This window comes from Crinia signifera, chromosome 4 (genome assembly GCF_055691185.1).
Source record: "Crinia signifera chromosome 4, ASM5569118v1, whole genome shotgun sequence".
Classification (NCBI taxonomy): domain Eukaryota; kingdom Metazoa; phylum Chordata; class Amphibia; order Anura; family Myobatrachidae; genus Crinia; species Crinia signifera.
The window spans coordinates 306,422,664-306,445,796 of NC_139220.1; the positions used below are offsets into that span (position 1 = coordinate 306,422,664).

At 42.4% G+C, this 23,133-nt stretch overlaps 1 protein-coding gene across 1 annotated transcript in view; it reads left to right on the top strand.

Moving 5' to 3' along the window:
• The window catches only part of LOC146073310 (uncharacterized), an 85,721-nt gene that overhangs the window by 48,506 nt on the left and 14,082 nt on the right, over nt 1-23,133 (top strand). The window contains exon 5 of the mRNA XM_083180487.1: nt 20,201-20,796. Coding sequence (XP_083036613.1) covers nt 20,201-20,796 — 596 coding nt within the window. The remainder of the gene's footprint in view (nt 1-20,200; nt 20,797-23,133) is intronic.

The following is a 23,133-nucleotide window of genomic DNA, read 5'->3' on the forward strand; positions in this document are numbered from 1 at the left end:
GTCCTGCCATGCACCCAAATGGTATTTTTTGGTCACATGTGAGGCATTGCCGTACTCGGGAGAAATTGGGGCACAGATTTTGGGGTGCTTTGTCTCCTTCATTCCTTGTGAAAATGAAAAATTTTGAGCCAGAACTGCATTTTTGTGTAAAAAAATGTAATTTTTCATTTTCACTGCCCAGTTGTATCAAAATTGGTGAAACCCCTGGGGGTTTGAAATGTACACTATACCCCTAGATGAATTCCCTGAGGGGTGTAGTTTGCAAAATGGGGTCACTTGTGGGGGGGTTCCACTGTATTGGTGCTTTGGGGGTCTTGCTAATGCGACATAGCACCCACCAACATTCCACCAGAATTTGTGCTGCAAAATCCAAATATCACTCCTTCCCTTCTGAGTCCTGCCACTTTTTGGTCACACATGAGGCATTGCCGTACTCGGGAGAAATTGGGGCACAGATTTTGGGGTGCTTTTTCTCCTTCATACCTTCTGAAAATGAAAAATTTTGAGCCAGAACAGCATTTTTGTGTAAAAAAATGTAATTTTTCATTTTCACTGCCCAGTTGTATCAAAATTGGTGAAACCCCTGGGGGTTTGAAATGTACACTATACCCCTAGATGAATTCCCTGAGGGGTGTAGTTTGCAAAATGGGGTCACTTGTGGGGGGGTTCCACTGTATTGGTGCTTTGGGGGTCTTGCTAATGCGACATAGCACACACCAACATTCCACCAGAATTTGTGCTGCAAAATCCACATATCACTCCTTCCCTTCTGAGTCCTGCCACTTTTTGGTCACACATGAGGCATTGCCGTACTCGGGAGAAATTGGGGCACATATTTTGGGGTGCTTTTTCTCCTTCATACCTTCTGAAAATGAAAAATTTTGAGCCAGAACTGCATTTTTGTGTAAAAAAATGTAATTTTTCATTTTCACTGCCACGTTGTATCAAAATTGGTGAAACCCCTGGGGGTTTGAAATGTACACTATACCCCTAGATGAATTCCCTGAGGGGTGTAGTTTGCAAAATGGGGTCAATTGTGGGGGGGTTCCACTGAATTGGTGCTTGGGGGGTCTTGGTAATGCGACATAGCACCCACCAAAATTCCACCAGAATCTGAGCTGCAAAATCCAAAAATCACTCCTTCCCTTCTGAGTCCTGCCATGCACCCAAATGGTATTTTTTGGTCACATGTGAGGCATTGCCGTACTCGGGAGAAATTGGGGCACAGATTTTGGGGTGCTTTTTCTCCTTCATACCTTCTGAAAATGAAAAATTTTGAGCCAGAACTGCATTTTTGTGTAAAAAAATGTAATTTTTCATTTTCACTGCCCAGTTGTATCAAAATTGGTGAAACCCCTGGGGGTTTGAAATGTACACTATACCCCTAGATGAATTCCCTGAGGGGTGTAGTTTGCAAAATGGGGTCACTTGTGGGGGGGTTCAACTGTATTGGTGCTTTGGGGGTCTTGCTAATGCGACATAGCACCCACCAACATTCCACCAGAATTTGTGCTGCAAAATCCAAATATCACTCCTTCCCTTCTGAGTCCTGCCACTTTTTGGTCACACATGAGGCATTGCCGTACTCGGGAGAAATTGGGGCACAGATTTTGGGGTGCTTTTTCTCCTTCATACCTTCTGAAAATGAAAAATTTTGAGCCAGAACTGCATTTTTGTGTAAAAAAATGTAATTTTTCATTTTCACTGCCCAGTTGTATCAAAATTGGTGAAACCCCTGGGGGTTTGAAATGTACACTACACCCCTAGATGAATTCCCTGAGGGGTGTAGTTTGCAAAATGGGGTCACTTGTGGGGGGGTTCCACTGTATTGGTGCTTGGGGGTCTTGCTAATGCGACATAGCACCCACCAAAATTCCACCAGAATCTGAGCTGCAAAATCCAAAAATCACTCCTTCCCTTCTGAGTCCTGCCATGCACCCAAATGGTATTTTTTGGTCACATGTGAGGCATTGCCGTACTCGGGAGAAATTGGGGCACGGATTTTGGGGTGCTTTTTCTCCTTCATACCTTCTGAAAATGAAAAATTTTGAGCCAGAACTGCATTTTTGTGTAAAAAAATGTAATTTTTCATTTTCACTGCCCAGTTGTATCAAAATTGGTGAAACCCCTGGGGGTTTGAAATGTACACTGTACCCCTAGATGAATTCCCTGAGGGGTGTAGTTTGCAAAATGGGGTCAATTGTGGGGGGGTTCCACTGTATTGGTGCTTGGGGGGTCTTGGTAATGCGACATAGCACCCACCAAAATTCCACCAGAATCTGAGCTGCAAAATCCAAAAATCACTCCTTCCCTTCTGAGTCCTGCCATGCACCCAAATGGTATTTTTTGGTCACATGTGAGGCATTGCCGTACTCGGGAGAAATTGGGGCACAGATTTTGGGGTGCTTTGTCTCCTTCATTCCTTGTGAAAATGAAAAATTTTGAGCCAGAACTGCATTTTTGTGTAAAAAATGTAATTTTGCATTTGCACAGCCCAGTTGTATCAAAATTGGTGAAACCCCTGGGGGTTTGAAATGTACACTATACCCCTAGATGAATTCCCTGAGGGGTGTAGTTTGCAAAATGGGGTCACTTGTGGGGGGGTTCCACTGTATTGGTGCTTGGGGGGTCTTGCTAATGCGACATAGCACACACCAAAATTCCACCAGAATCTGAGCTGCAAAATCCAAAAATCACTCCTTCCCTTCTGAGTCCTGCCATGCACCCAAATGGTATTTTTTGGTCACATGTGAGGCATTCCCGTACTCGGGAGAAATTGGGGCACAGATTTCGGGGTGCTTTGTCTCCTTCATTCCTTGTGAAAATGAAAAATTTTGAGCCAGAACTGCATTTTTGTGTAAAAAAATGTAATTTTTCATTTTCACTGCCCAGTTGTATCAAAATTGGTGAAACCCCTGGGGGTTTGAAATGTACACTATACCCCTAGATGAATTCCCTGAGGGGTGTAGTTTGCAAAATGGGGTCACTTGTGGGGGGGTTCCACTGTATTGGTGCTTTGGGGGTCTTGCTAATGCGACATAGCACCCACCAACATTCCACCAGAATTTGTGCTGCAAAATCCAAATATCACTCCTTCCCTTCTGAGTCCTGCCACTTTTTGGTCACACATGAGGCATTGCCGTACTCGGGAGAAATTGGGGCACAGATTTTGGGGTGCTTTTTCTCCTTCATACCTTCTGAAAATGAAAAATTTTGAGCCAGAACAGCATTTTTGTGTAAAAAAATGTAATTTTTCATTTTCACTGCCCAGTTGTATCAAAATTGGTGAAACCCCTGGGGGTTTGAAATGTACACTATACCCCTAGATGAATTCCCTGAGGGGTGTAGTTTGCAAAATGGGGTCACTTGTGGGGGGGTTCCACTGTATTGGTGCTTTGGGGGTCTTGCTAATGCGACATAGCACCCACCAACATTCCACCAGAATTTGTGCTGCAAAATCCACATATCACTCCTTCCCTTCTGAGTCCTGCCACTTTTTGGTCACACATGAGGCATTGCCGTACTCGGGAGAAATTGGGGCACAGATTTTGGGGTGCTTTTTCTCCTTCATACCTTCTGAAAATGAAAAATTTTGAGCCAGAACTGCATTTTTGTGTAAAAAAATGTAATTTTTCATTTTCACTGCCACGTTGTATCAAAATTGGTGAAACCCCTGGGGGTTTGAAATGTACACTATACCCCTAGATGAATTCCCTGAGGGGTGTAGTTTGCAAAATGGGGTCAATTGTGGGGGGTTCCACTGAATTGGTGCTTGGGGGGTCTTGGTAATGCGACATAGCACCCACCAAAATTCCACCAGAATCTGAGCTGCAAAATCCAAAAATCACTCCTTCCCTTCTGAGTCCTGCCATGCACCCAAATGGTATTTTTTGGTCACATGTGAGGCATTGCCGTACTCGGGAGAAATTGGGGCACAGATTTTGGGGTGCTTTTTCTCCTTCATACCTTCTGAAAATGAAAAATTTTGAGCCAGAACTGCATTTTTGTGTAAAAAAATGTAATTTTTCATTTTCACTGCCCAGTTGTATCAAAATTGGTGAAACCCCTGGGGGTTTGAAATGTACACTATACCCCTAGATGAATTCCCTGAGGGGTGTAGTTTGCAAAATGGGGTCACTTGTGGGGGGGTTCAACTGTATTGGTGCTTTGGGGGTCTTGCTAATGCGACATAGCACCCACCAACATTCCACCAGAATTTGTGCTGCAAAATCCAAATATCACTCCTTCCCTTCTGAGTCCTGCCACTTTTTGGTCACACATGAGGCATTGCCGTACTCGGGAGAAATTGGGGCACAGATTTTGGGGTGCTTTTTCTCCTTCATACCTTCTGAAAATGAAAAATTTTGAGCCAGAACTGCATTTTTGTGTAAAAAAATGTAATTTTTCATTTTCACTGCCCAGTTGTATCAAAATTGGTGAAACCCCTGGGGGTTTGAAATGTACACTACACCCCTAGATGAATTCCCTGAGGGGTGTAGTTTGCAAAATGGGGTCACTTGTGGGGGGGTTCCACTGTATTGGTGCTTGGGGGGTCTTGGTAATGCGACATAGCACCCACCAAAATTCCACCAGAATCTGAGCTGCAAAATCCAAAAATCACTCCTTCCCTTCTGAGTCCTGCCATGCACCCAAATGGTATTTTTTGGTCACATGTGAGGCATTGCCGTACTCGGGAGAAATTGGGGCACAGATTTTGGGGTGCTTTTTCTCCTTCATACCTTCTGAAAATGAAAAATTTTGAGCCAGAACTGCATTTTTGTGTAAAAAAATGTAATTTTTCATTTTCACTGCCCAGTTGTATCAAAATTGGTGAAACCCCTGGGGGTTTGAAATGTACACTATACCCCTAGATGAATTCCCTGAGGGGTGTAGTTTGCAAAATGGGGTCACTTGTGGGGGGGTTCCACTGTATTGGTGCTTTGGGGGTCTTGCTAATGCGACATAGCACCCACCAACATTCCACCAGAATTTGTGCTGCAAAATCCAAATATCACTCCTTCCCTTCTGAGTCCTGCCACTTTTTGGTCACACATGAGGCATTGCCGTACTCGGGAGAAATTGGGGCACAGATTTTGGGGTGCTTTTTCTCCTTCATACCTTCTGAAAATGAAAAATTTTGAGCCAGAACTGCATTTTTGTGTAAAAAAATGTAATTTTTCATTTTCACTGCCCAGTTGTATCAAAATTGGTGAAACCCCTGGGGGTTTGAAATGTACACTACACCCCTAGATGAATTCCCTGAGGGGTGTAGTTTGCAAAATGGGGTCACTTGTGGGGGGGTTCCACTGTATTGGTGCTTGGGGGGTCTTGCTAATGCGACATAGCACCCACCAAAATTCCACCAGAATCTGAGCTGCAAAATCCAAAAATCACTCCTTCCCTTCTGAGTCCTGCCATGCACCCAAATGGTATTTTTTGGTCACATGTGAGGCATTGCCGTACTCGGGAGAAATTGGGGCACAGATTTTGGGGTGCTTTTTCTCCTTCATACCTTCTGAAAATGAAAAATTTTGAGCCAGAACTGCATTTTTGTGTAAAAAAATGTAATTTTTCATTTTCACTGCCCAGTTGTATCAAAATTGGTGAAACCCCTGGGGGTTTGAAATGTACACTACACCCCTAGATGATTTCCCTGAGGGGTGTAGTTTGCAAAATGGGGTCACTTGTGGGGGGGGTTCCACTGAATTGGTGCTTGGGGGGTCTTGGTAATGCGACATAGCACCCACCAAAATTCCACCAGAATCTGAGCTGCAAAATCCAAAAATCACTCCTTCCCTTCTGAGTCCTGCCATGCACCCAAATGGTATTTTTTGGTCACATGTGAGGCATTGCCGTACTCGGGAGAAATTGGGGCACAGATTTTGGGGTGCTTTTTCTCCTTCATACCTTCTGAAAATGAAAAATTTTGAGCCAGAACTGCATTTTTGTGTAAAAAAATGTAATTTTTCATTTTCACTGCCCAGTTGTATCAAAATTGGTGAAACCCCTGGGGGTTTGAAATGTACACTATACCCCTAGATGAATTCCCTGAGGGGTGTAGTTTGCAAAATGGGGTCACTTGTGGGGGGGTTCCACTGTATTGGTGCTTGGGGGGTCTTGGTAATGCGACATAGCACCCACCAAAATTCCACCAGAATCTGAGCTGCAAAATCCAAAAATCACTCCTTCCCTTCTGAGTCCTGCCATGCACCCAAATGGTATTTTTTGGTCACATGTGAGGCATTGCCGTACTCGGGAGAAATTGGGGCACAGATTTTGGGGTGCTTTGTCTCCTTCATTCCTTCTGAAAATGAAAAATTTTGAGCCAGAACTGCATTTTTGTGTAAAAAATGTAATTTTGCATTTGCACAGCCCAGTTGTATCAAAATTGGTGAAACCCCTGGGGGTTTGAAATGTACACTATACCCCTAGATGAATTCCCTGAGGGGTGTAGTTTGCAAAATGGGGTCACTTGTGGGGGGGTTCCACTGTATTGGTGCTTGGGGGGTCTTGCTAATGCGACATAGCACCCACCAAAATTCCACCAGAATCTGAGCTGCAAAATCCAAAAATCACTCCTTCCCTTCTGAGTCCTGCCATGCACCCAAATGGTATTTTTTGGTCACATGTGAGGCATTGCCGTACTCGGGAGAAATTGGGGCACAGATTTTGGGGTGCTTTTTCTCCTTCATACCTTCTGAAAATGAAAAATTTTGAGCCAGAACTGCATTTTTGTGTAAAAAAATGTAATTTTTCATTTTCACTGCCCAGTTGTATCAAAATTGGTGAAACCCCTGGGGGTTTGAAATGTACATTATACCCCTAGATGAATTCCCTGAGGGGTGTAGGTTGCAAAATGGGGTCACTTGTGGGGGGTTCCACTGTATTGGTGCTTGGGGGGTCTTGGTAATGCGACATAGCACCCACCAAAATTCCACCAGAATCTGAGCTGCAAAATCCAAAAATCACTCCTTCCCTTCTGAGTCCTGCCATGCACCCAAATGGTATTTTTTGGTCACATGTGAGGCATTGCCGTACTCGGTAGAAATTGGGGCACAGATTTTGGGGTGCTTTGTCTCCTTCATTCCTTGTGAAAATGAAAAATTTTGAGCCAGAACTGCATTTTTGTGTAAAAAATGTAATTTTGCATTTGCTCAGCCCAGTTGTATCAAAATTGGTGAAACCCCTGGGGGTTTGAAATGTACACTATACCCCTAGATGAATTCCCTGAGGGGTGTAGTTTGCAAAATGGGGTCACTTGTGGGGGGGTTCCACTGTATTGGTGCTTTGGGGGTCTTGCTAATGCGACATAGCACCCACCAACATTCCACCAGAATTTGTGCTGCAAAATCCAAATATCACTCCTTCCCTTCTGAGTCCTGCCACTTTTTGGTCACACATGAGGCATTGCCGTACTCGGGAGAAATTGGGGCACAGATTTTGGGGTGCTTTTTCTCCTTCATACCTTCTGAAAGTGAAAAATTTTGAGCCAGAACTGCATTTTTGTGTAAAATAATGTAATTTTTTATTTTCACTGCCCAGTTGTATCAAAATTGGTGAAACCCCTGGGGGTTTGAAATGTACACTATACCCCTAGATGAATTCCCTGAGGGGTGTAGTTTGCAAAATGGGGTCAATTGTGGGGGGGTTCCACTGTATTGGTGCTTGGGGGGTCTTGGTAATGCAACATAGCACCCACCAGAATCTGAGCTGCAAAATCCAAAAATCACTCCTTCCCTTCTGAGTCCTGCCATGCACCCAAATGGTATTTTTTGGTCACTTGTGAGGCATTGCCGTACTCGGGAGAAATTGGGGCACAGATTTTGGGGTGCTTTGTCTCCTTCATTCCTTGTGAAAATGAAAAATTTTGAGCCAGAACTGCATTTTTGTGTAAAAAATGTAATTTTGCATTTGCACAGCCCAGTTGTATCAAAATTGGTGAAACCCCTGGGGGTTTGAAATGTACACTATACCCCTAGATGAATTCCCTGAGGGGTTTAGTTTGCAAAATGGGGTCACTTGTGGGGGGGTTCCACTGTATTGGTGCTTGGGGGGTCTTGCTAATGCGACATAGCACACACCAAAATTCCACCAGAATCTGAGCTGCAAAATCCAAAAATCACTCCTTCCCTTCTGAGTCCTGCCATGCACCCAAATGGTATTTTTTGGTCACATGTGAGGCATTGCCGTACTCGGGAGAAATTGGGGAACAGATTTTGGGGTGCTTTGTCTCCTTCATTTCTTGTGAAAATGAAAAAAATTGAGCCAGAACTGCATTTTTGTGTAAAAAAATGTAATTTTTCATTTTCACTGCCCAGTTGTATCAAAATTGGTGAAACCCCTGGGGGTTTGAAATGTACACTATACCCCTAGATGAATTCCCTGAGGGGTGTAGTTTGCAAAATGGGGTCACTTGTGGGGGGGTTCCACTGTATTGGTGCTTTGGGGGTCTTGCTAATGCGACATAGCACCCACCAACATTCCACCAGAATTTGTGCTGCAAAATCCAAATATCACTCCTTCCCTTCTGAGTCCTGCCACTTTTTGGTCACACATGAGGCATTGCCGTACTCGGGAGAAATTGGGGCACAGATTTTGGGGTGCTTTTTCTCCTTCATACCTTCTGAAAGTGAAAAATTTTGAGCCAGAACAGCATTTTTGTGTAAAAAAATGTAATTTTTCATTTTCACTGCCCAGTTGTATCAAAATTGGTGAAACCCCTGGGGGTTTGAAATGTACACTATACCCCTAGATGAATTCCCTGAGGGGTGTCGTTTGCAAAATGGGGTCACTTGTGGGGGGGTTCCACTGTATTGGTGCTTTGGGGGTCTTGCTAATGCGACATAGCACCCACCAACATTCCACCAGAATTTGTGCTGCAAAATCCAAATATCACTCCTTCCCTTCTGAGTCCTGCCACTTTTTGGTCACACATGAGGCATTGCCGTACTCGGGAGAAATTGGGGCACAGATTTTGGGGTGCTTTTTCTCCTTCATACCTTCTGAAAGTGAAAAATTTTGAGCCAGAACTGCATTTTTGTGTAAAATAATGTAATTTTTTATTTTCACTGCCCAGTTGTATCAAAATTGGTGAAACCCCTGGGGGTTTGAAATGTACACTATACCCCTAGATGAATTCCCTGAGGGGTGTAGTTTGCAAAATGGGGTCAATTGTGGGGGGGTTCCACTGTATTGGTGCTTGGGGGGTCTTGGTAATGCAACATAGCACCCACCAGAATCTGAGCTGCAAAATCCAAAAATCACTCCTTCCCTTCTGAGTCCTGCCATGCACCCAAATGGTATTTTTTGGTCACATGTGAGGCATTGCCGTACTCGGGAGAAATTGGGGCACAGATTTTGGGGTGCTTTGTCTCCTTCATTCCTTGTGAAAATGAAAAATTTTGAGCCAGAACTGCATTTTTGTGTAAAAAATGTAATTTTGCATTTGCACAGCCCAGTTGTATCAAAATTGGTGAAACCCCTGGGGGTTTGAAATGTACACTATACCCCTAGATGAATTCCCTGAGGGGTTTAGTTTGCAAAATGGGGTCACTTGTGGGGGGGTTCCACTGTATTGGTGCTTGGGGGGTCTTGCTAATGCGACATAGCACACACCAAAATTCCACCAGAATCTGAGCTGCAAAATCCAAAAATCACTCCTTCCCTTCTGAGTCCTGCCATGCACCCAAATGGTATTTTTTGGTCACATGTGAGGCATTGCCGTACTCGGGAGAAATTGGGGAACAGATTTTGGGGTGCTTTGTCTCCTTCATTCCTTGTGAAAATGAAAAAAATTGAGCCAGAACTGCATTTTTGTGTAAAAAAATGTAATTTTTCATTTTCACTGCCCAGTTGTATCAAAATTGGTGAAACCCCTGGGGGTTTGAAATGTACACTATACCCCTAGATGAATTCCCTGAGGGGTGTAGTTTGCAAAATGGGGTCACTTGTGGGGGGGTTCCACTGTATTGGTGCTTTGGGGGTCTTGCTAATGCGACATAGCACCCACCAACATTCCACCAGAATTTGTGCTGCAAAATCCAAATATCACTCCTTCCCTTCTGAGTCCTGCCACTTTTTGGTCACACATGAGGCATTGCCGTACTCGGGAGAAATTGGGGCACAGATTTTGGGGTGCTTTTTCTCCTTCATACCTTCTGAAAGTGAAAAATTTTGAGCCAGAACAGCATTTTTGTGTAAAAAAATGTAATTTTTCATTTTCACTGCCCAGTTGTATCAAAATTGGTGAAACCCCTGGGGGTTTGAAATGTACACTATACCCCTAGATGAATTCCCTGAGGGGTGTCGTTTGCAAAATGGGGTCACTTGTGGGGGGGTTCCACTGTATTGGTGCTTTGGGGGTCTTGCTAATGCGACATAGCACCCACCAACATTCCACCAGAATTTGTGCTGCAAAATCCAAATATCACTCCTTCCCTTCTGAGTCCTGCCACTTTTTGGTCACACATGAGGCATTGCCGTACTCGGGAGAAATTGGGGCACAGATTTTGGGGTGCTTTTTCTCCTTCATACCTTCTGAAAATGAAAAATTTTGAGCCAGAACTGCATTTTTGTGTAAAAAAATGTAATTTTTCATTTTCACTGCCCAGTTGTATCAAAATTGGTGAAACCCCTGGGGGTTTGAAATGTACACTATACCCCTAGATGAATTCCCTGAGGGGTGTAGTTTGCAAAATGGGGTCACTTGTGGGGGGGTTCCACTGTATTGGTGCTTGGGGGTCTTGGTAATGCGACATAGCACCCACCAAAATTCCACCAGAATCTGAGCTGCAAAATCCAAAAATCACTCCTTCCCTTCTGAGCCTGCCTTGCACCCAAATGGTATTTTTTGGTCACATGTGAGGCATTGCCGTACTCGGGAGAAATTGGGGCACAGATTTTGGGGGGCTTTGTCTCCTTCATTCCTTGTGAAAATGAAAAATTTTGAGCCAGAACTGCATTTTTGTGTAAAAAATGTAATTTTGCATTTGCACAGCCCAGTTGCATCAAAATTGGTGAAACCCCTGGGGGTTTGAAATGTACACTATACCCATAGATGAATTCCCTGAGGGGTGTAGTTTGCAAAATGGGGTCACTTGTGGGGGGGTTCCACTGTATTGGTGCTTGGGGGGTCTTGCTAATGCGACATAGCACCCACCAAAATTCCACCAGAATCTGAGCTGCAAAATCCAAAAATCACTCCTTCCCTTCTGAGTCCTGCCATGCACCCAAATGGTATTTTTTGGTCACATGTGAGGCATTGCCGTACTCGGGAGAAATTGGGGCATAGATTTTGGGGTGCTTTTTCTCCTTCATACCTTCTGAAAATGAAAAATTTTGAGCCAGAACTGCATTTTTGTGTAAAAAAATGTAATTTTTCATTTTCACTGCCCAGTTGTATCAAAATTGGTGAAACCCCTGGGGGTTTGAAATGTACACTATACCCCTAGATGAATTCCCTGAGGGGTGTAGTTTGCAAAATGGGGTCACTTGTGGGGGGGTTCCACTGTATTGGTGCTTGGGGGGTCTTGGTAATGCAACATAGCACCCACCAAAATTCCACCAGAATTTGTGCTGCAAAATCCAAATATCACTCCTTCCCTTCTGAGTCCTGCCACTTTTTGGTCACACATGAGGCATTGCCGTACTCGGAAGAAATTGGGGCACAGATTTTGGGGTGCTTTTTCTCCTTCATACCTTCTGAAAATGAAAAATTTTGAGCCAGAACTGCATTTTTGTGTAAAAAAATGTAATTTTTCATTTTCACTGCCCAGTTGTATCAAAATTGGTGAAACCCCTGGGGGTTTGAAATGTACACTATACCCCTAGATGAATTCCCTGAGGGGTGTAGTTTGCAAAATAGGGTCACTTGTGGGGGGGTTCCACTGAATTGGTGCTTGGGGGGTCTTGGTAATGCGACATAGCACCCACCAAAATTCCACCAGAATCTGAGCTGCAAAATCCAAAAATCACTCCTTCCCTTCTGAGTCCTGCCATGCACCCAAATGGTATTTTTTGGTCACATGTGAGGCATTGCCGTACTCGGGAGAAATTGTAGCACAGATTTTGGGGTGCTTTTTCTCCTTCATACCTTCTGAAAATGAAAAATTTTGAGCCAGAACTGCATTTTTGTGTAAAAAAATGTAATTTTTCATTCTCACTGCCCAGTTGTATCAAAATTGGTGAAACCCCTGGGGGTTTGAAATGTACACTATACCCCTAGATGAATTCCCTGAGGGGTGTAGTTTGCAAAATGGGGTCACTTGTGGGGGGGTTCCACTGTATTGGTGCTTGGGGGGTCTTGGTAATGCGACATAGCACCCACCAAAATTCCACCAGAATCTGAGCTGCAAAATCCAAAAATCACTCCTTCCCTTCTGAGTCCTGCCATGCACCCAAATGGTATTTTTTGGTCACATGTGAGGCATTGCCGTACTCGGGAGAAATTGGGGCACCGATTTTAGGGTGCTTTGTCTCCTTCATTCCTTGTGAAAATGAAAAATTTTGAGCCAGAACTGCATTTTTGTGTAAAAAATGTAATTTTGCATTTGCACAGCCCAGTTGTATCAAAATTGGTGAAACCCCTGGGGGTTTGAAATGTACACTATACCCCTAGATGAATTCCCTGAGGGGTGTAGTTTGCAAAATGGGGTCAGTTGTGGGGGCTTCCACTGTATTGGTGCTTGGGGGGTCTTGCTAATGCGACATAGCACCCACCAAAATTCCACCAGAATCTGAGCGGCAAAATCCAAAAATCACTCCTTCCCTTTTGAGTCCTGCCATGCACCAAAATGGTATTTTTTGGTCACATGTGAGGCATTGCCGTACTCGGGAGAAATTGGGGCACAGATTTTGGGGTGCTTTTACTCCTTCATACCTTCTGAAAATGAAAAATTTTGAGCCAGAACTGCATTTTTGTGTAAAAAAATGTAATTTTTCATTTTCACTGCCCAGTTGTATCAAAATTGGTGAAACCCCTGGGGGTTTGAAATGTACACTATACCCCTAGATGAATTCCCTGAGGGGTGTAGTTTGCAAAATGGGGTCACTTGTGGGGGGGTTCCACTGTATTGGTGCTTGGGGGGTCTTGGTAATGCGACATAGCACCCACCAAAATTCCACCAGAATCTGAGCTGCAAAATCCCAAAATCACTCCTTCCCTTCTGAGTCCTGCCATGCACCCAAATGGTATTTTTTGGTCACATGTGAGGCATTGCCGTACTCGGGAGAAATTGGGGCACAGATTTTGGGGTGCTTTGTCTCCTTCATTCCTTGTGAAAATGAAAAATTTTGAGCCAGAACTGCATTTTTGTGTAAAAAATGTAATTTTGCATTTGCAGAGCCCAGTTGCATCAAAATTGGTGAAACCCCTGGGGGTTTGAAATGTACACTATACCCATAGATGAATTCCCTGAGGGGTGTAGTTTGCAAAATGGGGTCACTTGTGGGGGGTTCCACTGTATTGGTGCTTGGGGGGTCTTGCTAATGCGACATAGCACCCACCAAAATTCCACCAGAATCTGAGCTGCAAAATCCAAAAATCACTCCTTCCCTTCTGAGTCCTGCCATGCACCCAAATGGTATTTTTTGGTCACATGTGAGGCATTGCCGTACTCGGGAGAAATTGGGGCACAGATTTTGGGGTGCTTTTTCTCCTTCATACCTTCTGAAAATGAAAAATTTTGAGCCAGAACTGCATTTTTGTGTAAAAAAATGTAATTTTTCATTTTCACTGCCCAGTTGTCTCAAAATTGGTGAAACCCCTGGGGGTTTGAAATGTACACTATACCCCTAGATGAATTCCCTGAGGGGTGTAGTTTGCAAAATGGGGTCACTTGTGGGGGGGTTCCACTGTATTGGTGCTTGGGGGGGTCTTGGTAATGCAACATAGCACCCACCAAAATTCCACCAGAATCTGAGCTGCAAAATCCAAAAATCACTCCTTCCCTTCTGAGTCCTGCCATGCACCCAAATGGTATTTTTTGGTCACATGTGAGGCATTGCCGTACTCGGGAGAAATTGGGGCACAGATTTTGGGGTGCTTTGTCTCCTTCATTCCTTGTGAAAATGAAAAATTTTGAGCCAGAACTGCATTTTTGTGTAAAAAATGTAATTTTGCATTTGCACAGCCCAGTTGTATCAAAATTGGTGAAACCCCTGGGGGTTTGAAATGTACACTATACCCCTAGATGAATTCCCTGAGGGGTGTAGTTTGCAAAATGGGGTCACTTGTGGGGGGGTTCCACTGTATTGGTGCTTGGGGGGTCTTGCTAATGCGACATAGCACACACCAAAATTCCACCAGAATCTGAGCTGCAAAATCCAAAAATCACTCCTTCCCTTCTGAGTCCTGCCATGCACCCAAATGGTATTTTTTGGTCACATGTGAGGCATTGCCGTACTCGGGAGAAATTGGGGCACAGATTTTGGGGTGCTTTTTCTCCTTCATTCCTTGTGAAAATGAAAAATTTTGAGCCAGAACTGCATTTTTGTGTAAAAAAATGTCATTTTTCATTTTCACTGCCCAGTTGTATCAAAATTGGTGAAACCCCTGGGGGTTTGAAATGTACACTATACCCCTAGATGAATTCCCTGAGGGGTGTAGTTTGCAAAACGGGGTCACTTGTGGGGGGGTTTCTCAATTTTAGCATCTTATGGTGCCTAGAAACCTACATGGTGCCTAAAAAATAATCTCATAAAAAGGAGGCTCCAAAATCAAGTAGGTGCTCCTTCTATTATGAAGCCTGTGGTTTGGTCAACGTGCACACTAGGGCCACATATAGGATATTTATGAAAACAAAAGAATTGGGGGAATCAATTTTTAGTCACATTTCTCTAGTAAAATGTACTGTGTTCCTTAGAAAAATGTATTAAAATTGCAAATCTGCAAAAAAAATGAAATTTTGAAATTTCACCTACACTTTGTTTTAATTCCTGTGAAACACCTAAAGGGTTAACAAACTTCCAAAATGCTGTGAGGGGTGCAGTTTTTGAAATGGTATCATTTATGGGGGTGTCTCACATACAAGTCCCTCAAAGTCACATCAGAACTGAACTGGTCCCTAAAAAAATCAGTGTTTGAAATTTTCTTGAAAATTTGAGAATTTGCTATTCATATTGTAAGCCTCCTAGTGTCCAAAAAAATGAAAAGGAAGTTGAAATAATGATGGAAACATAAAGTAGACATATGGTCTATGTTAGTTATTAACTATTTTGAGTGGTATGATTATTTGTCTCACAAGCAGAAAATTTAACATTTTGCAAATTGCTAAATTTTCCATTTTTTTACGACATTTTGGTATTTTTCACAAAAAACACAGACTGTATCGACCCAAATTTACCACTAATTTGAAGTACAATGTGTCACGAAAAAACAATCTCAAAATCACTGGGATAAGTAAAAGCAAAAAAAAGTTATCCCCACTTAAGTGATACATGTCAGATTTGAAAAAAAGGGCTTTGTCAGGAACGCAAAAACTGGCTCTGTCAGGAAGGGGTTAAACCACTACTGATATTATACACCGTATATTGATATGTTTGCACAGAGAATAAAGAGTGAATTAGGGATCTCCAAGGTGTTAATTCTAGTAAAGATTCTGCTGTCCTCTCATCATTATGCAAGCAGATGAGGGATGAGAGATCTGATCTGACACCTGTCAATCTGAAAAGAGATAAAGTATAAACTCTCTATTGCTCTGCGTTTAACATGTGGGATATACCCTGATGCTGCAGAGCATTGCAGGGCATAGACCACTGGTCCCGCGAGTGAGAGGAGATTCAGAAATACTGTTACGTAGCCTTCTTATTTCAGAAGTCCTAGCTTGGTTGCCACAATCCAAATAAAGGGCCTTATTTTGGTTCATTCTTTCTGACAAAATCCTTCTTAGATTGACAAAACCATGTGCACTGCAGGGGGGGCAGATGATGCTTGTGCAGAGAGAATTAGATTTGGGTGAGTAATTTTGTTTCTGTGCAGGGAAAATACTGACTGCTTTATTTTTACACTGCAATATAGATGTTATCAATTTAAGTTTTCACATCTATTCATTTAAATTGAACAAAAACCGCACAATACGGAATATTCTAGAGAACAGACAATATGTAACTATTTACAACAATAGGAGTGTGGGATGTGTCATATATTGGTGAATGAGAATGAATGAAACATACATTGAACTGTTGGCAGAGTAAGGATTATAAGTATATGACTACAACTGACAGAAATATTAATCTTCCCTGTACTTGACCATGAAGAGATTTCTTATGGAATGATTAATATGTAGTAGATTGAAACTGCATGGGATTGCCCAAAGACTACTTACCTTCCTTGATATAATGGTATATTGACTTATGGGTCCCGTACATCAGCAATTAATTGTGACAATCCTCCGTTCTGGAGATGATTGTCATAATTAATCTTTAATGTGTGGGCTCCCCCTTTTGGCAAACCCAATCAAAAATTAATAGGGATCGCCAATCGATTGCTGAATCAGATTTTTATACATGTTTAAAAACATGAAGTTTTATTGAAGTTTCATTTTTGTATGTGTGGGAATTTTAACAGGAAAAATCTGCCGATAACTGAAACAAATCTGTAATGTGTGGGCAAGTCAAATAGATTAAAGAAACCATTTATCTGGGGGGGGAGGGGGAAGGAATCACTGGATCTGAGAAGCAATTAATTGTGATTGCTGATGGGGCCCATTACTATATAATCAGCACCATTAAAGAACCCACAGGTAATTGTTTTGGAGTCCCATTAAGTATAAGAATCTTTAAAACAGACTAGATTCTCATAGAACAAAAACACAGTGCGTAAAATTTCAATCTAAAAAAAAAAAAAATCAATTATTTTCAACACTTTTCACATTCTACCCTATATTTTGCTGGCTTTTAGCAATTTTAGCATATGTACTAATAAAAGTTACATTTTATAAAGAAAAGTATAATTTTGTAATGATTCCATACAAGACGGGTCTTACAAATATAGCTTAATCCAGTGAGTGCCCCAAGATACGAACCCTTTTTTATTTTGCTTTTGGGATATTTGCAAACAAATGTTAATAACGACAGCTTGTCTAGTTAAGCAGTTCATTACCTTATTCGTCCTTTTATTGGTCATAGTTAGTATAGTAAATTACTCCCTTAAATGTACTGGTTCTCGAAAAGTCCCATAAGCAAATTTTCAAATCTATGTGCAAACTGTTATGCCCATGGCAGTCCCATGTACTTGTAATAAAAAGTATGCCTCAGACAGAAAATAATTATTTAAAATAATACATTTTAAGTAATCCATAATAAGTCTGCCATATGTATCTACTGGTCCAGCATCAGAGTTTAAGAAGTGGACTAAAGCTGCCACTCTGTCTTTTTGGAGAATATTAGTATAAAGTAACATTACATGTTAATAGAATATTGCTTTTCCTTTCAGTGCACAAAAGTTAATTGTGGTCACCGGCCACTGCACCCAAACCTAGACATGGTGAGTTCAGTGATATCTTGTAGATAGATAGATAGATAGATAGATAGATAGATAGATAGATAGATAGATAGATAGATAGAAAGACAGACATAAAATATATGTATGCATGTTTGTTATGTAGAACATTTTAGTGCTGACTTTCTGCCTGGACAATAGGTGACTCCTAAACAAAAGCTTCCATTGGTGATGTAACAGGATGCCAGAGGCTGCTGTGATCTAATTAGAATACAAGGTGTTACCCTGCCAGGGTGTAATTAGCATTTCCATTGTAATAAGTGACTTTAGGAATATTTATACCTCATTTACAAGACATGGAGCTGGGCAGGAGAAGCTGCTGTGGTGAATGACTATATACTAATGTTATGTGACCCTAATTTACATGTCACCTCTCAGTGTAATAATTCCTTCTGGGCATCCTGGGAACTACTGGGGAGAGATGGGGAGGAGTGACTATAAATAGGGCTGTATCAGACCACTGGGAGCTGATGAAGGAGCTGCTGTATCAGTTACTGGTTGGAGAGCTGGGAGGATGGAGGAGTAAGAAAGAGACAGAGGAAGCATCTCCAGAGTAAGGTAATTATATTATACATAAGAATATATTGATACATGAACAAACCTTTGTAGATATTATTGTACAAATATTGTCTTGTTATCAATTATTAGTCTATATTTGGGTACTTGTGTACTAGCACGGCGCCCATCGCAGACCATAAGGCATGCGATGGTATGCGATGTGATGTAACGCGATTGGCACCCGATGGTATACAATTAAAAATTGTATACCATTGTATATGGCATACAATGACATACAATGTGATTTTAAATTGTATAAGCACCCTAATGGAGGCTTACAATGTTAAATGCACCCCCACGCCACCAACCACTATGAACATGAACCCGAAGCGTGGCGAGCGCAGCGAGCCCGCGAGGGGCGGCGGTATGTGTCCTATGACCTTTTCATACCCCCAGTATCCACATCAGCGTGGAGTTAATTCAATATAGTTTGGCGATCGCAGCGAGCCACCGAGCCCGAAGCATGGCGAGCGGACACGGAATACATGTAAAGTAATACGCGTACCCTGGCGGGGCTTACTGCGCTCGCCACGCTTTGGGTTCACGTCCATAGTGGGGGTGGCTTGGGAGTGCATTTAACATTGTAAGCCTCCATTAGGGTGCTTATACAATTAAACATCGTATAGGGGGCTTATACAATTTTAAATCACATTGCATTGCAGTGCATCGGGTGTATGCCATGCAATGCGATTATATTTTGTACGACCAAATATCCTTGGTGCCGTGCTAGTACACAAGTACTTATATATGTAATATCTATTGATAAATAAAACACTGCATAAAACTTCTACAAATATCTAGATTTTACAGTATATTACACGATTCTACATTATCATATGGAACACTGAATAGTAAGATATACTTGAAGAATTATGACAATTACTGTCAGTTCATAATAAATGTCTAAACATATTAATGGGAATTTATAGTTTGTCAGTGACATTGGGGGAAGTTTAATATCATGAGAGATTCAGAAAGTGAGAAGTTTGGTAAGAAATCTCCAGTTTTTTTTTTACTGTGTTAATGATTGCCGCTTTAAAAAACCTGAAGATTTCTTACCAAATCTCTCACTTACTGAATATCTCATCCTATTAAATGTCACCCTTTGTGTAAGCCAGTAATGTAGCAGCAGTAAAGTCTTCTCTCTCATTATTGTAGTAATGAAGGAATTCCTTCTTGAATAATATATAATACTCTCAGCATTGAGACCGGCCTGATCCCTAAGCTTGATTCCTAATTGCTCTCAAGTTAAAGTGCTGCGGAATTTGTATGCGCTATATAAGAAACTGTTAATAAATAAATAAGTAACAAATTACTACAATTTGGCAAAATTACCTTAAACCAACTTTTTAGAGGCAGGTCTTGTAATCATAGACAGAAGAGATATCATCCTACCCTTCTTTTATATTATATTCTTCATATATAAACAAACAAAGAAAACATATACATAGTGTAGTAGTCCTTATACACAGTTCCACACCCCTGCTTTATAGATACATGGTTGCCATGGCTAGCGCATCACAATGCTCCTCCCCCTCTTTCATTTGGCTTATAACAATACAGCATAAGCTTGTAAATAATCAAATGTGACATTTGAGGGGATTCTCCCTTGTTCACAATACAATTTATTGTTTGCATATTATCTGATGTATTTTACTGAGAGGGACACTGGATTTTTAGTCGCTGTATTCCTTTACCCATCTTTCCCTATTTTATTTGTTGTTCTCTCCCTTTCCCCTTCCAAAATATATGTACGTTTATTTGATCACAATATATGGAAAATTTTTCAATAAACAGATTATTCCCAAAAATATTTAAAAATTGTAAATGACTTGGACATATTTACAATGGTATATAAAAATACATCATTTTCCAGATATAAAGTAGCACTATTACAGTAATAGTAGAATTACCACAATATAGATTTTAAAATATATATTTTTTCTTGCAGGACAAATAAGTAACAGGATTTTCATTTGGAAGACGCTGTGGAAAGCCACACAACAGTCAGATCAATCCACCTACACCATTTCTTCCTGCAAATCTGGGGGACTCACTAAAGCTACTTTCATTTTATACATAGGAGAAACCTTCTGCAGCTAATTTGTTTCTCATCCAATACATGATGAGTCTGACAGGAGAGAGACCACATCTGTGCTCTGAGTGTGACAAACGCTTTACATATAAATCACAGCTTCTCATCCATCAGAGGAGTCACACAGGAGAGAGACCACATCTGTGCTCTGAGTGTGACAAAAGCTTTACATGTAAATCACATCTTCTCATCCATCAGAGGATTCACACAGGAGAGCGACCATTTACATGTTCTGAATGTAGCAAGTGTTTTACAGTAGAGTCACATCTTGTTATACATCAGAGGATTCATACGGGAGAAAAACCATTTAAGTGCTCTGATTGTAGCAAGTGTTTTATCCAGAAGTTCGACCTTGTTATACATCATATGATTCATACAGGAGAGAAACCATTTAATTGCTCTGAATGCAGCAAGTGTTTTACCAGTAAGCGTAACCTAGTTACACATCAGAGGAGTCACACTGGAGAGAAACTATATCGTTGCTCAGAATGCGGAAAGTGTTTTACCCATAAGCATAATCTAGTTATACATCAGAGGAGTCACACTGGAGAGAAACCATTTTGTTGCTCAGAATGCAGAAAGTGTTTTACCCGTAAGTGTAGTCTACTTACACATCAGAGGAGTCACACAGGAGAGAGACCATTTAGTTGCTCAGAATGCAGCAAGTGTTTTACAAGTAAGCGTGATCTAGTTACACATCAGAGGAGTCACACAGGATAATTGATCATGTCCCTGATGACCACAGAGGTGGGGATAGGGGGAAGAAATTACTTTGCCTAGAATCCAAGTGGATTCATATGCTGGACACAGTACACCCTCGTGGGTTAAATGAACAGCTGAATTTGTTATATATGCAGATACCAGCATTTAGGGGGTGTATTAGTGAAGTGTGTGCTGAGTAAATATAGTTAAGCACAGATGTTCTCTTGTTTTTGTATATATCTGTACAATATGTATATATTTATATGTATGTTCTTTTTTCTTTTTCTGTTGCACAGGTGATTTTTTATGTGTTCTTATGCGTCCTCTCTGAACGCACCAGGTTACCGTGGCAACGCACCAAGCTCCTGGTTGCAGGGGGAGTGATGAGAGCTCCACACTTCCGGTAGAGGGGGCGGAAGCCAGGAGACGGGAGAAGCGGGAGAAGAGGAGACGCTTCAGGTATAAAGGTATGTTTTGTATTATACACTGTTGATATTTTGCTGCCTGATGACGGACTGAATTAAACCGGTCCGAAACGTTGCAATGCACCTTGTGTGTATGTGAAGTTCTTTCAGAATAGAGGCGAGTGCCGGAGATAGTAGGAATATATATATATATATATATATATATATACACAGGGGGCCCAGCACTCAGGGGGCTGTTTGCACCCCATTCCTAGGAATGGCGAGTGTGTTGGTACTTCTGTATCTATATATATATATATCTATATATATATATATATCTATATATATATATATATATATATATGTATATATATATATATATATATATATATATTATATTTCTTGGTACTCTTTACTTAGCACGGCGCCAGCGATCAAAATCGTGGTCATCGCGGGTAAAAATCGCGGTGATCGCGGTAATCGCGGGCATCGCGGGTAAAATTGGATGGTCGCGATGCCCGCGATGACCGCGATCACCGCGATTTTCCCATAGGGAACAATGTTAAAAAAGGCTGATTGACCGCGATTTCACTGTTAAATGGCTCAATTGACCCGATTTGGCCATATTAACCCTGAATTAGGCCCAATTAACCCTTAAATGTCCCCAAAAAATTTTAACGCCACCCCACGATCCACGCGAACCCGAAGCGTGGCGAGCGCAGCGAGCCCGCGAGGGGCGGCGGTACGCGTCCTCCGACCTTTTCATGCCCTACTATCCACGTCGGCGTGGTGTGAGAATATAATAGTGTGGCGAGCGCAGCGAGCCACCGAGCCCGAAGCGTGGCGAGCGCAGCGAGCCCCGCGAGGGGACGCGGATACCTTCACAGGTAGACGCGTCCCCTCGCGGGCTTCACAGGTGTCCGGGTCGCCACGGACATCTGTGAAGCCCGCGAGGGGACGCGTCTACCTGTGAAGGTATCCGCGTCCCCTCGCGGGGCTCGCTGCGCTCGCCACGCTTCGGGCTCGGTGGCTCGCTGCGCTCGCCACACTATTATATTCTCACACCACGCCGACGTGGATAGTAGGGCATGAAAAGGTCGGAGGACGCGTACCGCCGCCCCTCGCGGGCTCGCTGCGCTCGCCACGCTTCGGGTTGGCGTGGATCGTGGGGTGGCGTTAAAAAATTGGGGGGACAATTAAGGGTTAATGGGCTATGCGGCCCATTTAACATTGATTCCTATGGCCAAATCGGGTTGATTGAGCCATTTAACACTAAAATCGGGTCCATCGCGACTTTTAACATTGTTCCCTATGGGAAATCGTGAGCATCGCGTCGCGGGCATCGCGGGTACGTTTATGGCCGGCCGCGACACGACCGACACGATTTTTATGTTTTACATTGATTTCAATGGCAAATCGCGGGCATCGCGTCGGTCGCGTCGCGGCCATACATTAATGTACCCGCGATGCCCGCGACGGGCGCCGCACTAAGTAAAGAGTACCTATTTCTTACTAACAGTGATGACCCACAAAAGGCACATATCACCACAAACATAAATGCCTAATACTAATCTAATACTAATACTAATCTAAGGTACTGTAATAGACATTATCTAGCCGGAAATATCATAAAAATTATGTGCAGTAATCACCGTGGGATGGCCGAGATTGGTTAAACATAGTCATTTTATGTGACTTCCCTTCGCTTCACACTCTCAGTGCATGTTCAAAATCACAGATCTCTCATTGCACCAATTTCTGGGTCTCCATGTCATTCTTTCCAGTATCCCTGGTCCCACAGCTGATCATAATACTGCACATCACCGTCACTTTCACCAGATGTTCAACCAGCCTTTATTTGGAGTGTCGGCCATTTT